This window comes from Nilaparvata lugens, chromosome 6 (assembly GCF_014356525.2).
Source record: "Nilaparvata lugens isolate BPH chromosome 6, ASM1435652v1, whole genome shotgun sequence".
Classification (NCBI taxonomy): domain Eukaryota; kingdom Metazoa; phylum Arthropoda; class Insecta; order Hemiptera; family Delphacidae; genus Nilaparvata; species Nilaparvata lugens.
The window spans coordinates 47,676,539-47,696,986 of NC_052509.1; the positions used below are offsets into that span (position 1 = coordinate 47,676,539).

General features: G+C 35.7%; 1 protein-coding gene across 1 annotated transcript in view; it reads right to left on the minus strand.

The window, feature by feature from the left end:
• LOC111048742 (epidermal growth factor receptor) overlaps positions 1–20,448 on the minus strand; it is a 29,919-nt gene that overhangs the window by 8,092 nt on the left and 1,379 nt on the right. The window contains exons 2-11 of the mRNA XM_039431471.1: positions 13,607–13,942; positions 12,363–12,465; positions 12,140–12,319; positions 10,650–10,946; positions 9,565–9,800; positions 8,133–8,542; positions 6,729–6,968; positions 4,991–5,332; positions 3,611–3,794; positions 972–1,256 (exon numbers count right to left, since the gene is read on the minus strand). Coding sequence (XP_039287405.1) covers positions 972–1,256; positions 3,611–3,794; positions 4,991–5,332; positions 6,729–6,968; positions 8,133–8,542; positions 9,565–9,800; positions 10,650–10,946; positions 12,140–12,319; positions 12,363–12,465; positions 13,607–13,942 — 2,613 coding nt within the window. The remainder of the gene's footprint in view (positions 1–971; positions 1,257–3,610; positions 3,795–4,990; positions 5,333–6,728; positions 6,969–8,132; positions 8,543–9,564; positions 9,801–10,649; positions 10,947–12,139; positions 12,320–12,362; positions 12,466–13,606; positions 13,943–20,448) is intronic.

Genomic DNA, 20,448 nt, shown 5'->3' on the forward strand with positions numbered 1-20,448 from the left:
TTTACTTCAAAAATGACAAATAAATTTATTAATTTACTTATTCAAAGACAATATAAACTGTACAATTCAGGATGGGCATGATATATATTATGGCTTTGGATTGATATCTTATATTAAATTTTCTTATTATATTAAAACTTCTTTATACAAAAGAAGTATTTCTCCTTTTATCCTTAGGTATTTTCTCCTTGAGGTATTTTTCTGCTTTTATGATAACCTGCTGAAGCATCCTTCTGAACATCAAGTGAGTTGAATCCTTATTACTATGAACTGTTCCAAGTTATGAATAAAGGGTTTGTTAAATCAGAATAATATTCATTTCCTAGGTGTTTATAGACGAAATCATCGACTTGTCTAATAAAAGCAAATTGATAACAGATTGTCAAGAATTGAAAAATCAAAGTTTAAATTGGTATTTGCAATGATATGTGTAGGGGAGCTCGGTCGTCGGAAACAAATTAGTAACTAATTGAGCACAATGTATTATGGTTTAATGCATGCAAACTTGCAACATTTGCCTTTATTTCAACATATTTATATTACAATAATGAAAATAATTACTGGCAAGATTGAATGAAATCGATCTATAATTAGAAATCATAGTTTTGAAGTTTTTTAATTACTGCTCAATAAAAATACTTCTATATTTTTTCTCCTATCTTCGTTTTTTTCAATAATTAAATTACCCTCAGTTTCATAGGTTCCATCTTTTTCATTTTGTCCATTAAATGAAATTTACTTTTGCATGAAATTTTCATCATGTCCATAGACAAATAATGACAAACCTATTAGAAAAGGCTAGCTAGTTACAACCAACCTACTGATTAGAAGTCATTCCTCTTCTATTTTATTGTTAGACTACTGTAATATGGGTAATAAGACAATGTTAATGTTGTGCAAGAAATAATTTTATCGAGAATTATTTTTCAATTGGATTATAAGAGGAATATTTTGAGTGGATATTTGCCCACCTCGAGCAATCTGCGTGCACCAGTTGAGCAGCGGCTTGGAGCCTATCTTGTCCTTGTTGTTGCGAACATAGTCAAGCAGGCAGCCGAGTGGCATGAGCTGCGTGACGAGCATCATCTTGGACGTGAGGCAGACGGCCAGCAGCTGCAGCAGGTTCGGGTGCACCACGGTCACCATGATGTACGCCTCCTCCAGGAACTCTTTGGTTGTTTCGGCACCAGTGCACTCACGTAGCACCTTGATCGCCACCGGGATTTTAATGTTCTCACCTTCGGGCACCCATACGCCTGCAATGCAACAGTGAATAGGTTAATTTCATGTTCAGATAAAACATTCTATACATACTGTTCATACAAAAAATCTGGTGTGGCGCACTCTCACAACTTTCCTTGCCGTTATAAATTGATCACCTGACGCTAGAGTTCACGCGCATCTCAAGTCTACTGTTCAAAGATCTGAGCCAGCTGGTGACGTGGCAGAACAATAACGCTTGAGATACTCGAGGCCTGCTATCTCTTCATAGTGAATGATTTAATAGAATCAACAGTTTACAATTGAATAATCTCCAATTTCGAGCTTATTTTCAATTTTAGGTGAAAATGTTACTGGACATTAACTGCAGAGAGTTTCATGCTCAATCTTTTCCACTTGAAATTTTTTGTTTAAATTGTATCTGAAGCCTGATGATTGGGAATCTAAAATCAAACTTTGCATAGAGCTCCTGAAATTTTTACAGATATGGGACTCGTGGCAGTTGATAGAGCTTATCACTTATCAGTGACTATTTTAGGTATGAATTTGATCAAAATCTTTGGAGCCGTTTTCGAGAAAATCGCGAAAAAACCTGTTTTTGACAACATTTTAGCCGCCATCTTGAATTGCATAAATTGTTCGTGTCTGATCCTTATATTGTAAGGACCTCAAGTTCCAAATTTCAAGTCATTCCGTTAATTGGGAGAAGAGATATCGTGTACACAGGAACACACACACACACACACACACACACACACACACACACACACACCACACACACACACACACACACACACACACAGAGAGAGAGAGAGACCAATACCCAAAATCCAATTTTTTGGACTCAGGGGACCTTAAAACCTATAGAAATTTAGAAATTGGGGTACCTTAATTTTTTTCGGAAAGCAATATACTTTCCTTAACTATGGTTATAGGGCAAGGAAAGTAAAAATTCATAATGATTGAATATGACAGGATATTAATTAATTTTAAATTGCTTTTACTTTTTTCAAGAGTTTCCTATAATTTATTATGACAAGAGAAGGGCCACCAAGTATTTATAGATGTAAATAGTTTTTAATGCAGAATTATTTAAGTTTTTCTCGAAAAGTACCAACTGTATTTGAAAAGTTCGATTGAATTAACCTTTCTCATTCAGAAAAATATTTCAAGACCAGCATTATTTAACATACCTAATTTAATTTGTTTTCTACACATGAAATTATCTCTATAATTATCATCCCATCATGTATAATCATTCTTTCAGAGAATACCGTACATTTTAAATTGATAGAATTATCTAGATTAGATTTTTAATGAAAAATTTCATAATTATCTGGTTTTGTTTCTTTTGGCTCCAATAATTTTCATATACAGAACCATATTGCATTCACGCGTAAAGTCTACAGTTTTATCTATCAATTTTCAATTATAGAAAATTATCAGTACCTATAGAATTTTCTATAATAAACATTCAAGTAGCCTCATTAAAATTCTTCATTTTCAATTTATATTATTCGTATGTAACTTCAATGTACCCTCCATTAGCAACCTTATTATGCTGCTATTCCTACAACCACTAGCAATCAAGTGGTTTCCTACTCCCAGTATATCTTCTGCCGGTGATTTCATCACTCTTATTAGTAGAACCTTATTTTTTTTTTGTAAAATTGCATCTTTTTCTGTATAGGGTATTTGAATATCAATTATTCTTTCAGCTTGAATCGGCAGAGAGATCCTTTGAGATGTTTTGCCTCGCTGTATTACCAAACGACACTTTCTATAATACACTTGAGTTTTAAGTTTGTATATTGGGTTATTTATAATACTGTACTTTACATTATTGTGTTCTGTGTTTTGGCTATTGTACAAACGTTCACCATTTCATCTCGAAACAACCTAGAAATCGTTCTTCTAAACGAGTATAACAGACCTTTGTAGACAAATTACTATAATGAACCTAATATATATTGGGTTAATTAAAATACTGTTCATTGTTATGTCCATATATATACATATACACATATGTCCATTATACATACAATCCACAATTTTGGACTGTGTCATCACCTATAAATTTGGAAGAAAAATAGCACAAGGCTACCTTATTATTTTATCAACCAATGTTATATATAACATCAGTTTTATTTGTATCGTGAATAAAAAAAATAAAATAAATGTCATAGACAAAAGATAGCATAAGTACTAGATACATCATGGTTTAGGGCGAATATGTTCCAAGTTTCACTATGGGATATCTTTTTCTGCCATCATTTCTCTGTGGTTCTGTGTTTTGGCTATTGAACAGACTTTTGCCATTTTATTTCGAAACAAAATACAAATTATTCTAATAAAACGAGTATTTTGTAAAGGTTTTTTTTTTGCTTACCTTTGTATACAGTGCCAAAGGCGCCATATCCGAGTACGCCGCCCTTGCGCAGTTCGTGTTCTTTGATGATGCGTAGCTTGGCCAGGTTGGGCTTGACGTTGGTGGGCGACAGAGGCTCGTCCAAGCCTTGCAGCACCATCGTCATCTTCACCGCGTTCTCCTTCGCTTTTGCACGTTGTCGCCACTGCAGCACACAATCACAATCACACGATTAACAACAAGAGAACAAACGGCAATAAGGATAAGAGGATATCATTAGATATAAGATAACTACCAGAGAAGAAATAAAAACAGAAAATTGAAAAGTTCCTATTAAAGAAATGTTTTTATAGTTTAGAACAGTATTTTGGCATTAGGTTGGACAGCATAGGATGTGATACTTTTTTATGTTTGGTGTTAAGTTGTATGAGTTTTATGTATATTGACAGTGCCTGTACAATATTTAATATAATGTGTCTTGGGCAATAAATGAAATTTGAATTTGAATTTGAGGAAGAGAAAGGGTAATCTCAATGATTTTATATCCTGTAACATTTCTGATAAGAATACAGCTATCTGCTTTGTCTAATGACAGACGAGTATAGCAGACAAAAAAATGTTAATCTGATTCTAACTTCTTAATAATCTGAATCTTTTAATAACCTGATAGACAATCACATACAGTGAAAATAAGTAGACTAGATTTTGATTACATAGATGTAAGTTTAGATTGCTTAGAAGGAGAATTTAAAGCACTACATAGTGATGTATAGTGAGATCCACGTTATTTTAGCAGTATTTTATTAAAATTGGTGTTGCTATACTTGACTATCATTCTTGAAAAGCAGATAGCGCTATTCTCTTCTGGGTCTGCCTGCAAAGTTGCCAAATCATTTTCTAACAAAGTAATCAATTAACAAAATATTCAATCTCGATCCTGAAAATTTATTATTCAATCATTGAAAAATATATTTCCTGACGAATGAAATGTAATTGATCATTTCAACCAAGAATGAACAGTTGATATTATATCAGATCTGCCGGTATCGGCTATCCTCTAGAGAAAGCTGTGGCAAGGCAGAGAATCGGCAACGCTGTTCCATCTTTCTCCACTGCCATCATAATGTGAACCTAACTATAAAAGAGGATTCTGAAACACTATAGTGAGGTTCACGTTATAATGGCAGTATTTGATTAACATTGGTGTTGCTATCCTTGTCTATTATTCGACAAAACAGATAGCACTATCCTTTTCTAGCTCCGCAACGTTGCCAAATCCGTTTTCGACAATGTAGAAATATAATTAATGAAGGCAGACAAACGGCATCACTGTTCTTCTAACTTTATCCACTGTCATTATAACGTGGACCTAATTATAGACAGTGATCTAATGTTGCCTACCTGATACAACAAGGCGACGAGGAATAGCAGGAGAACGAGGGCGCAGGCGACGACGACGGCAACTATGGTCGGAATATTCTCGGCGTCACGAGGCAAGAAGGCGAGACCCTGAGGCTCGACCGAGCAGTACGGCTCTCCGTTGTCCTCGGGGAAGATCTTGTGCGGGAACTCGGGCGGACAGGTCGCCGTGCAGTTGAACCGGGTCGTGTTGTCGTGTCGTGTCGGGTCGCCGTCACCTCCGCTCACGTAGATCTTGTAGTTGCGACAGTTCAGGCACTGGCTGTTGTCCGGCCCGAAGCAGCCCCGACATTCCACGCTGCAAGGCTTGCATTCCTGCGTCAGCTGAAACACACATTCAGGCAAACATGCAAATTAGTCGTGTTCATTTATTTTAGAATATACATATATTGAGGGCACCATGAACTCAATCCCATTATTGCCCTCATAACGCGCACTGAGCAGTACAATTTAAAAAGCAATACATGAAGAAGAAAAAAGTATGTAACTAATACTATTGAGTTTAAGAAAAAACTAAAAACAAAAGAAAACAGAACAATAGAAAACCTAGCATACATGAAATGTATAGTTGACAGTTTGTATGTCATTGATTGTTTTATTTTTCTCTTGAGTGTTTGAATTGAAAAATTAAAAAAAATTGATTGATTGATTGATCCATTGTTTTTTGAACTTGAACAAACCTCTGAGAGATATTTTGTAAAGAATTGAATTACTGCAAAGAAATTGGAATTGAGAAGATTGAGTATAATTGTTAACAAAACATCACAACTACAACAACAGTCTACATCTACACAACAAATGATTAAAATTGAAATTGTTCATTTGAAAGAAAAACCAAATTGATGATGGATGACATTATTATTTATACACTAATTTCAGGCTTCTCTTATAAGCTTATGCCTAAAAGAGCTGAGAGATTTTTATTATAGTTAGTTATTATATTACACTACAAACTTGAATTGAACATTTAAATTATTGCAGGCTTCTCTTATGCCGTTATGAGCACATGCCTATGAGTTTTGTATTGGAGTAATAACGCAACTAGGTGACTGAAATTCAAAATCAAAATTATTCTTAACTCATTGGTTACAAAGCTTATGCAAGACTATCAAAAGTTTAATGAATAATTTAAATTTGAAGTATTTTCCCTTCAAAATACACACCATTGATACTCTTATTTCAGGATAAATGAATTGGAGGTTACTTTTATGGTCACATGCTTGCGAGAGAGTATTATAGTAAGTCAACGAAGTACGTTTTTTATGTATAGAAAACAGTAATTAGTAATGTGTTTGTTGAGGAAACTAATCTGGAGTCTCCTTTCATGGGTCTTTTATAACTAACTAATAATGAATCAGTCTCTCATTATTTGTTATTATTGTAAATGAATCAAAAATAGGAGGAGCAACAGTTTTGAGCTGTGCATGTTAGTCCTCGTCCTCCACAAATTATTTTAATCAATGATTGAGTATCATTGAATCAATAGATGAATTCTGAATATCTCATGGGCCTTTCGTAATTAAAGATGAATTAAGAGTTACATAATATTATTAATTAATGCCTGTAAGAGAGAAGTGAGATGTGTTAAAACATAGTAGGTATAGTGAGCCAACTAAATTGTTTATAGGAAAGAGTATGTAATAATGAATTCGGTAACATGCTTGACCATTTAATAGAATATTAAAAATAGTATATTACATTTTTATTTGTATTGACTGACCTCATGTGCAAAGTGATCGCTGGGACACTCGTCCTCGCACTGTTCGCCGCGCTTGTACTGCGCACACTCCTGACACACCTGGATGTGGAAGCCATAGTTGGTGCAGCGGCGACAGCGAGGGTGACACTTCCGGCACACGCCTTTGCCGGCCAGTGGCTGCAGCCTACCCTGCTCCTGTGGGCCCACCCACTCGTGGTAGTAGCCGTCCGGGCAAGACTCGTTCTTCTGCAGGCAGTGTTCCTGCACAAAACAAACACATCAAGATTAGTCAAACATCACAGTGAATTTCACTGCAAAATATATAGATTTCCCGCAAGAACACACCCGCTGCTCTGCGAACCGAGAAGACACCCGCTGCTCTGCGAACCGAGAAGATTGTTCTCCTTTAATAGAGAAAATTTTGTGATGTATGAAATTGTGGGAGATACATTGAAATTAAAGATAGAATCGTTTGTTAAATTTAGAATAGCCTTCAATAAAAAACATTTCATAATATGATATTAGATTGTGGTGGTGAATGAGCTGACATTATTTTTTAAATAAATACGATCCCAGTACAATGACGGTGTTTCACAATCCAAAATGCATTAAAATATTATTGTCTATTCAGAAAACATGGACTTTCCTGTAATTGCGCTCTAATCCGACAATTTTGCATTGTTTTTATTCCAGGATGAAAAAGAAAATGATACGATTTTTACAGAAACATGTTCTTGGTAACTTGGTTGGTAAATACTATAACCAGCTTCTGTAAAAAAATTTTGTATCCAAAATAACCATGACAATACTTTCTAATTGAAATCTTTTCAATTTCTTTCAAAATAATTCCCAGATAAGTTCAATAAAACTTATAGTGAGGAGTTTTTATTCCCAGAGTTTATTGTAATGTTTATAAAATACACGGCAAGTTCCAAGTGAAATCAGTGCAGAGTTTCAAGTTGAAAGTGATGGATATTAATGCAATTGCTTCATATTCTCAACCATGAAAAATGGTGTAATTAAAATGTAGAAGGGAAAAAATATCCAACAGCCTCCTCATACTGCTTGCTTACGATTCAGAGAGTAACTGATTAATATTAAGCTGCAGAAATAAATTATGATTAACATTTTTCAGTTCCTTATTTGGAGATTCTAATTTGTAGATTCTAGGACACTTATTGAGCATGGAAACGTTATCGTACTGAAGGAACATTGTACCTATAGATTTACTGGTCCATAAGAAGAACATTGGGAAACAACTGAAGAATTCCTCTCATGAAAAGACTAATTCTTTGAATTCTTCCTTCTATTGTTTTTCAACTATCTTTACTTTTACCATTTTATCTTTACTATCATTACTTTTAATCTCTGAAGTATGAATGAGTATTTTCTTAATCTGAATTGGAGGTAATGTGTAATACTGACCACGGTGATGTTGTCGTTGATGAAGGCCTTCTCGCAGGACTTGCATCCGCTGGGCCCGATGGTGTTGTGCGGCCCGTCGCAGCCGCCGATGCAGTTGGCGTGACAGGGTCGACACTCGCCGCTCGCGTTGTACTTGCTGTCGGGACACGTCTGCACGCAGAACGGGCCGTCCTTGACGTGCTTGCAGCGCGTGCACTTGTCCGGTCCCGGCCCGTGACACGTGGACTCGCACTCCTCGTGGCATGGCATGCACATGTTGCCGCCCGCCTTGTACATGCCGGCCACCGCGTCGCAGTCCTCGAGACACGTCGTGCCCAGCTGGTAGTTCTTGCAGGCCAGGCACTGGTCGGGACCCGGGCCCCAGCAGCCCTCCAGCGAGCACTGCACGTCGCACACCAGGCCTTCTTTCTCTGCAATACAACCAAGCCACATTAGTTAAATTTCGGATTTTATCCATGGATATCAGCAAAACATTATTAAAAATACTGATTTTGTTTATAGAGATCAGCAAAATAAATACAAATATAGATAAATCTCAGTACCCTTTTAAATTATTTTGTCACAACATGTTTCGGACTTGAAAATGGCAATAATTTAAAAGGGCACTGAGATTTATATTTGCATTTATATTAAAAGTAGCCTTAAAGAAAAAAATATAATAAGATCAGCAAAACATTATTAAAAAACCACATCTTTTCTACAGATCATAAGACAGATTTTGTTTGTAACATGCATTAAGGCTACTGTAGTTTTGTAAAAAAAGTTATTACAGAATATAATTTGTTGGAACAGTATTACCTGATGTATTACAATAGTATACGTTATAATTACTTTCAATTTTTCCAACTGATAATTCAACATTTATAAACATGAGAGTCTGGGCTAACAAGATAACAAACTATCGACACAAACTAAAAATACTCTGTTCTTAATGGATTGTTTTTGTGAATTACAATGGATAGGAATTTTAATTTATTTTGAATTTATTCGCCATAAAACAATCCAATTTTAAAATGGAAAACACTATTCAAATAAATGATGATGATTTGTAGATGAATTATGTTTAAAATAGATTAATAATTTGTTTTTTTTTGAAAATTAATGATAAAAACGAGTAGAAAAACTGATCTAATACGATAAAAATTTAGACCAGTGACTGAGCTTAACATGAAAAGCATTGGAGAAGTCTAAACAATTCAAATACCGTACAGAACTGAAATGATTTAGAACTAGATTTTCTAATTTCTTACAAAAGAATTTTTTTGACATTAAAATAAAAAAATGTTCTCAGTGCCCGTAATGTTTGTGTAAAAACCAGGTATTTTCTGAAAACATTGTATCATTCAATGAATTAATTTCTTTAGTCTCTTCTTCGAATACTAGAATTAGAATTTTTTGAGATGACTGTAGACAAAATTGATGAAATACTGACTGCACTGATCGTCGTGTTTGTTGTTCTGTAACATGGTTGTGTGCTCGTGCGACTTCTTGATGCGATTCCAGTCGATGCCCTGCGCGAAGCACAGGTTCTTGTTCTCCAAGATGGCGACACTGCCCGAGTGCACCTTCTTCAGCGCGCGCAGTCCAAGCGACTTGAGCGACGTCTTCACGATGTACAGCGACGAAAAGTATTCGGTCAGCTGGCGTCCTCCGATCACCTCCAGGTTTCTGCCAATCATCGATTCACGTCAGTATATCGATCAAATCAAAACCTTTATTCCCTCAATGAGTAAATGTATCGACTAGATCATATAGTAGAGTGGATAAAGTAGTAGTATAGAAAATTAGAAATAGTATATTTTCTGAAAACGTATGTATTCAGGGCTACTTAATTTCTTATGAAGATATCAAAAAGTGTACTATGGTGTTATTTTTCAAATAAGAAAGAGTATAGTTGTTTAGAATATTAGTAGATATAAGATATCTCAGAGAGGAACATATTCTAACACAAATAAGGATGATATATTTAGCATCTTTTGTCAAAATCAATGTTAGCACTAACCACTAACATTCATTGTTAACAGTATTATTCATTGATGATGCTAAAAATAGGATTCATTCATTATTTATTATTGACAAAAATACAATATGAGAAGATTCAACATGTATTTGTTGAGAAATATTTCCTGATAAAGGAAACAAAACATGATTTCAGAACATACAAAACACATATCTCAGAGAGGAACAGATTCTAACACAAATAAGGATGTTACATTTAGCATCTTTTGTCAAAATCAATGTTACCACTAACCACTAACATTCATTGATAACAGTATGATTCATTGATGATGTTAAAAATAGGATTCATTCATTATTTATTATTGACAAAAATACAATATGAGAAGATTCAATATTTGTTGAGAAATACTTCCTGATAAAGGAAACAAAACATTATTAAACAACAACATGATACGATGTTTTGATCTGATTAGTGTTATTTCTAAAAGACTTGTCATATATTTATTTGTATGTTGATTATGTAGATTATATTACTTTTTTAAAATCTACAAGACTTACCTGAAATAAGACAGGTTAGTGAAATCCGGATGATCGCCTTGAATGTTTATGTAGCCGGTGACCTCTTTCAGAGTACTGAACACCTCCAAACTATCAGGATGCATTTTCTGGTATCGTTCGCCGAAGCTATAGTTGTTGTAGACCTGCTGGAATCCTTTGAACGATTGGTCGAGTATCGAGATGGAGCCCTCGATGATAGTGCAGTCTTTGAAGTCGTTGATGTTGCCCGAATGAATGAGGCCTCCGTCCACTCCTTCACACGTTTTCGGACATGGACCATCAGAAGTTACGGCAGGCCTGCAGAAAAAAGGCTTGGTATTAGCAATGATGATATAAATCAATATAATACCAAAACTGTAATAATATTGAAATCGTGGACATAAGGAATAATATTATAAAAACACTAGAATTCTAATAACTTTTGTTCTCAAATCAGTTTTATCACAATACATAAATCATTTATACTTTATTAGTTTCTACTTCTAGCAATAATGAATTTATTATATTGCTTATATGTGTGGTATTTCGGATGCCAGTGGTTTTCTGCTTTCCAAATGCGAAATGTTCGAAACTGGAGGAGAAAATCAGAAAAATGCGTTGTAGTAGTTGTACATCTACTACATCGACTACTGTACTTCTCCAACTAGACAGAAATTCAAGAAAACCTTTTCAACACGGAACATTCCTCTAGAAAAGTCTTGTATTCTGACTGAACGACTGAATCAAGCTGTATATCTCCATGAAGTAAGAAGTATAACAAATTGTTAACCACAGTTCAATTTTCAATATATTTCAAATCAAAGATCCAGGATTCCTAGCATAAAGTAAGCAATCTTTAGTTATGGCAGATATAGCTCAAGATAGGTATAAAATTAAACAGAGTCCAGTGATCAATACGAAATCATTGGTCAGTGGATGGAAATTTATAATCTTTCATTCATTATTGAAGAAAATGGAAACTTTTACGGCAATCAAAAATCCTTAGAAATTATGCAATAATATGATTGGGAGAAGACAACAGGCACTATTAAGATAGAATAGAATGACTTGTTTATTTTTCTGATTTTCTGATATTTGATGTGCCGAAGTTTGGACAATAATGTCCACTCTACCATTTAACCACGTCGTTAGCAAACAATACAATACGAAATATGCAGAGATAACAGAAAAAATGAGACGAAAATGAAATGACAGAATTAATGAGACGGAACTTCCTAACATGAAACACTTTCCCTCGGAGATGAAAAAGTGTAAATAAATGGTTGGTTAGCAATTCAATTTATATTATTCATTATTGGAGTGAACGAAAAATTACTATTGATAGAACAAAATAGAATGACTTTTCTATTTGTTGACGAGGCAAAGTTTGGTCAGTATTGTCCACTCTACCACTTAACCACAATCATAAATGGAAGGAAACTTCCTGAATTGAAACATTTTATCCTTAAAATGGAAAAACTGCTATTGGAAAAAGTAGTGCAAATAATTACCAGACAATCGCTCTGCTTGGGTCCGGTGCAGCCACCGGCACAGAAGAGGTGACAGCATTCGCGCGGATTAGGCCCGAAGCAGCGCCCCTGGTAGCACTGCGGACTGCAGTTGATCTTGCTGAACTTCTGGCAGTTCTCTGCACCCTCGCCCCAGCAGCCATGGGCGCAGTCCTTGTGGCACTTGGGGCATTCGCGCTCCGCCAGCGAGAAGTTGTAAACATACACGTACTCCGCACCCGGACCCGTGATTATCTCGTCCCACTTGATCGTCTTCATGTGACACAGGTTGTAGTTGTTGAACATGCCTACACTGCCCGTCAGGATGTCTGTAAACAAAATCCCACATCACTCAGTTTGAAAGTCATTCTAATTCAACTTAAAATCTTCTCTTATATGGTTTTATTTTTACTCTTTCATATGGATTTATCAATGAATTCAATGAATATCAATGATTTATCAATCGGTCTATTAATATTTATAGATGGATAGAACGATTTTATAACACCAAGGTAACATAATGTATACAGGAAAGATCCTATGAGAATATACAAGAAAAATACAATTAAAATTAACATGAGACAATCTTGAAAATATGTCTCAGAATTGATAAAGATACTAATCCTACACAATTGAGCTTTCTGTGTAATGTTTATTTGAAGTTATACACGTTATTCTTATTAATTTGAAGTATTTATATGATCTACCAACTACCTAATCTCCTTAACCGTCATCACCAGTATTTAATGATAATTGCATGTCCTGTTATGTGACGAATAGAATAATTTAGGCAACATTTGTTATGGGTTTCCTTCAATTAAACTACGTATGCAGAGTTTAATGGCGGAATACGTTTGAATCCACTTTATGTTATTAATTATCGAAGTAGATTACTCACGTGTCTACAACATTATCTATTTAATTTAATTTAGAAGTATTTTTTAATTAAAATATGTGTTTTATGTTAGTTAGGATTATAAATTGGAATATAACTCAAAAATGTGAGTGACACAACCTAGGACTACATTTGGACTGTTGAATAAATCATAATTGGAACCGTTTTGAGATTACGCATGTGGCACTTTTCTGGAAGTTGTGTGATTCTGAATGATTGGATGAATAAAAAAATCAAGTTTCAAGTTCTATAATAGTCGAAAGTACGATATGAGTGATCTTCACACATATTTGAGGACGATTTAAGGATAATATTCCTAATCTTTTATACATATTTGAGGATTTTGTAATCACATCCTCAGTTCATATTCGGTTGTATCTGTAGTTTTTCCCAACAATAATTGGAATTAAGAGATGAATTATCCTCACATCCAGACATAACACATAATCATAAATTATATTGAAGGTGTAATCTCTAAAATAATTCAAATTGAAAGATAAGCAATCTTCACTATTATTTGTTTCAAGCTACAGTTTGTGTAATAACTAACAATTATGATAGATGTTGGGTCTTACCGCGTAGAGCAGGCATCTCGAGGTTGTGCATCTTGGAGAGGGTGACAATGAGCGCAAACTCCTTCTCGTGGATGTTGAGCTTGAAGAGGGTGCGTCCGCGGATGATCTGCAGACGCGGCAGGGTGATGCGGCGCACATCGACATGCGAGATGAGCACATAGCCGGTCACCTCGCGGATGTACTGCAGGAAGCTGAGGTCGAGGTTCTCGTCCTGCAGCCAGGTCAGCTCCAGGTTGCCGTCCACGTAGGTGCAGTTGGTGTAGCGGTTCTGCAGGTTGCGGTAGTGGTGTTCGCGGTTCGACGGAACCGACATCCGCCCGTTCGTGCCGATGCATACTGCAACACAACAATCCAACTGTCAGACACATATTATTGTTACCACAGTAGAATACTTCTCATGCTTATGCAAACCATGGAAATAAAAATTGTATAAGGACATGAGATGGAAAATAAGCCAAGAAGCATTGCGATCTATTTGATTTTCTCAATTTTACTCTTTGAGTCAATAAATTAAAAAACAATTAAATCTATAGTACCGTAATCAATTTTATTAATAGTGACCATACCTAGCGGATGAATAACTCAATACCTAAGATGAATAATTCAAAGAAACGTATAAAATGTTCTTAATATTGGCAATAACTAGGAGATAAAACAACTCAATACCGAAGATGAATAATTAAAAGAACTGTAGTCAATTTTATTTATATTGGCAATACTTGGGGGATTACTATATTGGCCAATAACATGATTTATTTTCTCGTTTCGATTTGATTTATTCAGAGGATGAATAACTCTATATTGAGTTATACGTATTCGATGAAATTCACCTATGGCAGGGAGTTCAAAATTTTCTTACTCATACAAAAAGGATTTCTTTTATAAAGCAATGCCCTTTTATTTGGTTGGAGTCTGCAAGCATTTCTTGAACGAGTGTTGTGAAATTGTGGAAATCTGCAGATGTAGTCTACAAAATTATGAATAATAGGACAATGTGCTTCAACCTCTACGGCCACTAGGAGTCAATAAGGAACCTCAATCAACCTTTTAAATAACAAATATTATTGATCTATCTCATGTATAATATCAACTCTTGACGTGATTGTATGAATATAATATCTATGAATCTACAAATAAGCTAATTATTTCTTGACAATTACAAATTTCATTTTAAACAGTTATCAACATTATTATAAGTTGTTATTTGATTCTTCTTCTTTGGCTCACCACTCACAAATTTATCGTTGAGATTAGCAAGTGCGTACATGGATAAATAAATCAAACAAGTTACAGGTTTCGAATCCAGCAAATAAAAGACTGTACAGCAGGACCAGTATTGCTATTATCGGTTGGTATAACAGTTGGTATTTTAAGATCTGTCAACGGCTTTTAACATTTTGTTCCCACAGCTGGAAAGATGAAGGACTGCGATGAAGCAATATCGTAACTCCAATGAAGAGGCCATCATTCGACATGTCGTCTGAGAGGTGAACTACAGATAAAAAATATTTTTTATAACCTCAGACCAACAACAATTCTCAATTATTATCCTCATCGTTTCATTTCACTCCACCACACAACCTGCCGATTGAAAGTATCAGGGAATTTTTTGATAGTCCCGCTTTTTTCTAGATACTTTTCCCTCACTGTATTACGGTGAATACTCAACGATTCGTTTGAATCTTTCGAAAATATCACAGACAAGTTTTGACTGGGAGGAAAAGTAGTCATGTTTAAAACCTTCAATCTGATACCAAGATGAGAAGAAAAACAAAGCTACCCGTACCCTGTCAGCTTTTTAGTCAAGAATGCCAAGAGTGCCATATATGATTTGAAGGAATAAGTTCGTTATTTATTCCTTCTCTTTTCCATTCGTCTTGTGCAGGTATTTCTCCGTATAATGGGCAGAAACAAAAAGGTGAAAAGAGACGCGAGGTGGAAAGGAATGAAGCGGAGAGATTAAATATCTATAAAACAGTCGTGCGGTGAAGTATTTCTGGGTGGAGAGGGGCAAGCGGGAGAACAGAAATGAAGGGAGATAAATTTATAGACCAGTTTCAAGATGGAATATAATCCTTTCGAACGAAGACAGAGAAAGAGTGTGGTAGAGGTTTGTACTGGAAGAGCAAGTTTGGTAGACGGAGACAAGGTGTAGTGCGAGCAAGAGAGGAGAGATAATCGCTTAAGAGGTTTACCGGAGAGAGATTTTTGACCGGTTGGCTCTTTTTCCGTGGGGAATATCTGGAAAGAGCTTAGCGCGTTTTGAGCGCGCGGCAATAATTTTCAAATGTCATTTTTATCTTGAAAATTTTCCTCGGAGAATAACGATTTCGTGCCGGCGTTCCATAAACAAGCGTGTTTGGATGCCGCGAGTCGCGAGGTCATGACAAGTCGCGCCACTTCTTACTTCACACGCGCCACTCCACGCCAAGACGTGGCGCTTCAAGCGGGTGCCGCGTGACTGTCGCCTCAAGTCGCTTCGCGTGACAAGTCAATAAATTATCTATCAATGATAGTTCCTTGGCAATGGAAATTTACAATGCTGTACGCCTGTAGCTGTGCTATGCACGGTATCTGATTGAATGCATGATGTACGACAAATATAAGTACTTTTTGTAAGCACAGTATTATGTAGGGCCACCGTATTATGGGAGGAAAGTCTCGTTAGTAATAAAGTTAAAGTAGATAATTAAGTTCAAATGTGGTTCAAGTTGTATTTTAGTTCCAAGTTCAGTTTACTCTACTTGAAATGACGAGATTATATAATTATACAATGACGAGAGATATTTGATTGTTTAATTTGATAGTAGAATTGGAGGGAATATGACTTCTATGGAGATCAATCTTAATATTTAAGTAAACAGACTTTGTTAACTCATACCACAACCATCATACTCATAAAACGTTTTCTTTCATAGATGGGGGCACGTATCAAAAGGGAATGTCGAGAGAGATTTGATTGTATAATTTAATTGTGAAATAGAAGAAAAATATTACTCCTATGGAGATCAGTCTCTATCTTAAGGTAAACAAACATTGCTATCTCATTACAATACCATCAAACTCATTAAACTTTTTCTTTCATAGTTGAAGACACGGTCGTTATGAAAAGGGATGGGAACCTCGAATGATGAAACTTATTGAGAGTACTTTGAGTAGCTTTTGTAGTTGGGGAAGTCTGAACCCAGGCTACGCTGCGAAACAAGCTTGTCTACTCTTATCTGAACGATTCGAAAACAAGTATTGAGTGTTTCGACCTCAACTCGTGAACGCAAATCGTGAGTTTGCCAACCCTTCAACCTCTTCACCCCCCACAAACCACCTCCCCCATACCATCACGTCACACAGCCTTCTCACATTAATCAGTAGCCAACTGCCAGCATCGAATTGGTTATTGCGGCAAACTTCACCAAAATCTCCATATTTTTACACCACTTGTCACCAACCAGGAAGTCAACAAGTCTGTAGCCTAAAATCGACGATATTTTTTTGTTCTATAGTATTACAGTACTGATTTGTGTTCTCACCTTCATTGCCTTATCAAATATAGATTTTAAAGGAAGGTAAAAGTCGTCAACAAAGTAAGTACATTTTATTTAACTAGTCTGTATCTTAAATTTCTATGTTTTTCATTATTAAATGAAGAGTGATGAATAAACCAAATGAAAACTCGAACTAATAAAACTATAATTATTGAAAATGGTATTCATATTTGAACATAATAAGAAACTAATTTACTTCAGCGATTCTAGTACAAAAGGTTAATTTATTCCAGAATACTTTTTCAGAAGGGGACTTAGCCACCAGAAGCTTGATCTGAAGCTCATACATTTCTGTTAGTGGAGCTGGCCTGAAACAGCTGGCCCTTCCAACGAGAGAACAAAGAACACGGCGATTTGATACGGTTCTTTTTGCTGGGAATTGACTTATCCAAAAATATTCTCAAGATGAGGATGAAGATATGATTTCCTAGCGTCCCAAGTGTCTTACCTAGATTACTTCCAGAAATTCCTAGAAATTCTATCTACTCCACAAGTATACAAGTATATACAAGTATCTACACTGCAAATACTGATTTTTACTGCTAAAATATTTACTCTAAAAATACTCTATCCATGGCTTAAGATCACACCTTGAAGTCGATCTGAACCAATAGAATTCCAGATTTAACAGACGTCTACTGAAACAAAGCAGTGCGTTGCACCAACGACTGGAAACACCCTTTGGCGAATTTTTTGCAAGGCTTAAACGTTTCTGAAGCATCTCACTCGTCACTTCTTGCCATGATTCGGCGTAAACGCAGCCCATAATTCCGAGGCTGCTATAATGGCCTACAGAACAAAAGTAGCCAACACTCGGCTCGCATAACAACAATTGCTTGCCGGGGCGCACAAGAAATATGGCGTTATAAATGTTCAGTCGAACATCGAATCGTAAAATTTCTGAAATGAATTCTTTCGTTTAGTTAATAACAGTGGAACAGCCGAAGACAAGCTGTAATTTTCATTCCAGTTGAACTCAACAAAACGCTCTCAATGCAAAAAGAACAGTTATGCAAATCAACGACAGTACGAAGAAACACTAATAGCATATTATTTAAAATCGAATATAATGACAGCACTCAGTGTGGGGATCATGCGAGTCGCGACACTCAACGAATTTCGTTCGACACAAGTCTGTCATTATTTTGATAGCTCCAAATGTAATGCTTGATGATAGGTGGAGATGAAGATGAATATTGCCTTATAAAATGGATTTTTTCACGAAATAAATAGATCACTTGCATGTTTTTTTGTATAAATGAATCAGGAAGTGCAACCACTTTCGAGTGTTGGCTTTTGGCTATGTATAAAAGAAGAATTGAAATCAAGATTACTGGTATTGAGGGGAGGAGAATTGATTGATATATGTGTGTGATCATGGAAAGGAATGCAAATGGATGGAGAGTCATTAGAATGGAGATCAAAACAGAATTCTGAAAGTAATAAATTAGAATATTATATTGAATCTCAAATTTTCTTACTGGATCTGCTATATATTACGTAAGTATAATTAACTTGCGAATTGAACAATACTTTTCGTTAACTCAAATATTCAGAAATGGTTAGATAGGTTTTACTCATTGCTGCATGTTGTAGGCCTGTAGGGTATCAAAAATAATACAACTAAAATGTTCGTCAAATCAGTATTGCACATCATAGACAAACCCACTCAATTAATGATCCATCAATAATAGAGATTGTGTAATTAGAAAGGTGTAATTATCGAGTCTTCGACAAAGACTCGAGATCCGACCGCAATGAATTCTCCACCTACATGATAAACTAATGAGATACTACGGTAACCATTCTAAGAGTACAATAGTGAAGCAATAAAGCAATGTCAAATCATGAAGAGTAATGATTAAACTTTCACAAGATTGAAATAATATTTCTATCCAGTGATTGGAAAAAAGCCAATGATACTTGATGTTAGTTATTTGATTAATATTTTTTCCAAGTAATATATTATTTTCTCTGAAGAGAACATCTAAATTTCCGTCAAATTCCAGTAAGCGTTGATGGTTTCAATAAACAGTTATCAAGTTTGAAACCAATATTGATATTTTCCATGGAAGTTGTCATTAGTGTTTGGGAATATTACTACTAATGGGAACTAATGGGAAGCGTATTATCTACTATACTTGCTCTTCAGTCCAAATTTACTTGCAATTCCCAAGTCTTGGACTAATTTTCAAGAAGAAATGTTTAGAAAACTTAAGAGTTTAGAGGAAGACTAGGAGGCCATCCCTTTTATCTAATTCCACACTTCTTACTGATGACGAAGTGCGAATGTAACATTCTGGGATTGCATTCTATATGAAATTAGATGCAAATTTCAATCCATTTACTTTGAAATTTGCAGGTAGTGTAATAGAATATTCAATTTCAGTTACCCTGTTGCTCCTCTTATATTCTTGGCCTCTGCTAATTATTATCTTAGGTATTGAACAGGAACAGTTAGAGAGCTGCCAATGAGAGATGTTTAATTTGAAAAATTGATTTTTAAAAATTTTTCTCATTCACTAATTAAAAATGAACTAAGCCCACGCTTACATTGACAAGCACTCCTTCAAATGAACGTTGGTAAAAAAACCGTTGAAACCATGTCCATATTAATTCCGAAATAATGTGCAATAAGAAACATATGTGCAGCCGAGACATGGCTGACTCTCAAGGATGCGCGAGAGGAGATTTCAAGGATAAAGGGATCCGAAGAAGCGTCGAGTCACGAAGAGAGGTCATAGATGAAGATGACTGTAGCCGAGTATTCAACCTTGCACACATCCAATAGGTTGGGATGAGATGACGGCTATAGAAAAGCTAAGCCACTCACCTGCACTTTCCCATCCTTTTCTATCCCCACGTTTCCTATCTCTGTCTCTCCGCACATATTTCCTTAGACACTAGTTTTGTGTGTGAAAAAGAAGGATAGACGCGGAGGTTCGGAAGAGAGAAAAGATTGCTCGCTGTTTCCATCATCTTTGTTCCACACTCCACGAAGAAAAAAGAGATAAAGAATAAGAGAGACCACTGTAATAAGCCCATTATAAGTAACAATAATAAAAGTCCCGCCGCCGCTTCGGAATGCTTTTGCCTTAGCACACGCTGGATGCTGGATGCTGGATGGTGTACTACCTATGTGATGCCCCATGGCTAGCAGCTAGCTATGATGTATCCTTCGTCATCGGCTATCTCATCCACTCATCTATTATTACCTTCCACTCTACGTTACTTATCTCCCCCTACCCCCCTTCTATATTGTACATAGGAATTCACTCGCCCCCCTACCCCTCTATCCAA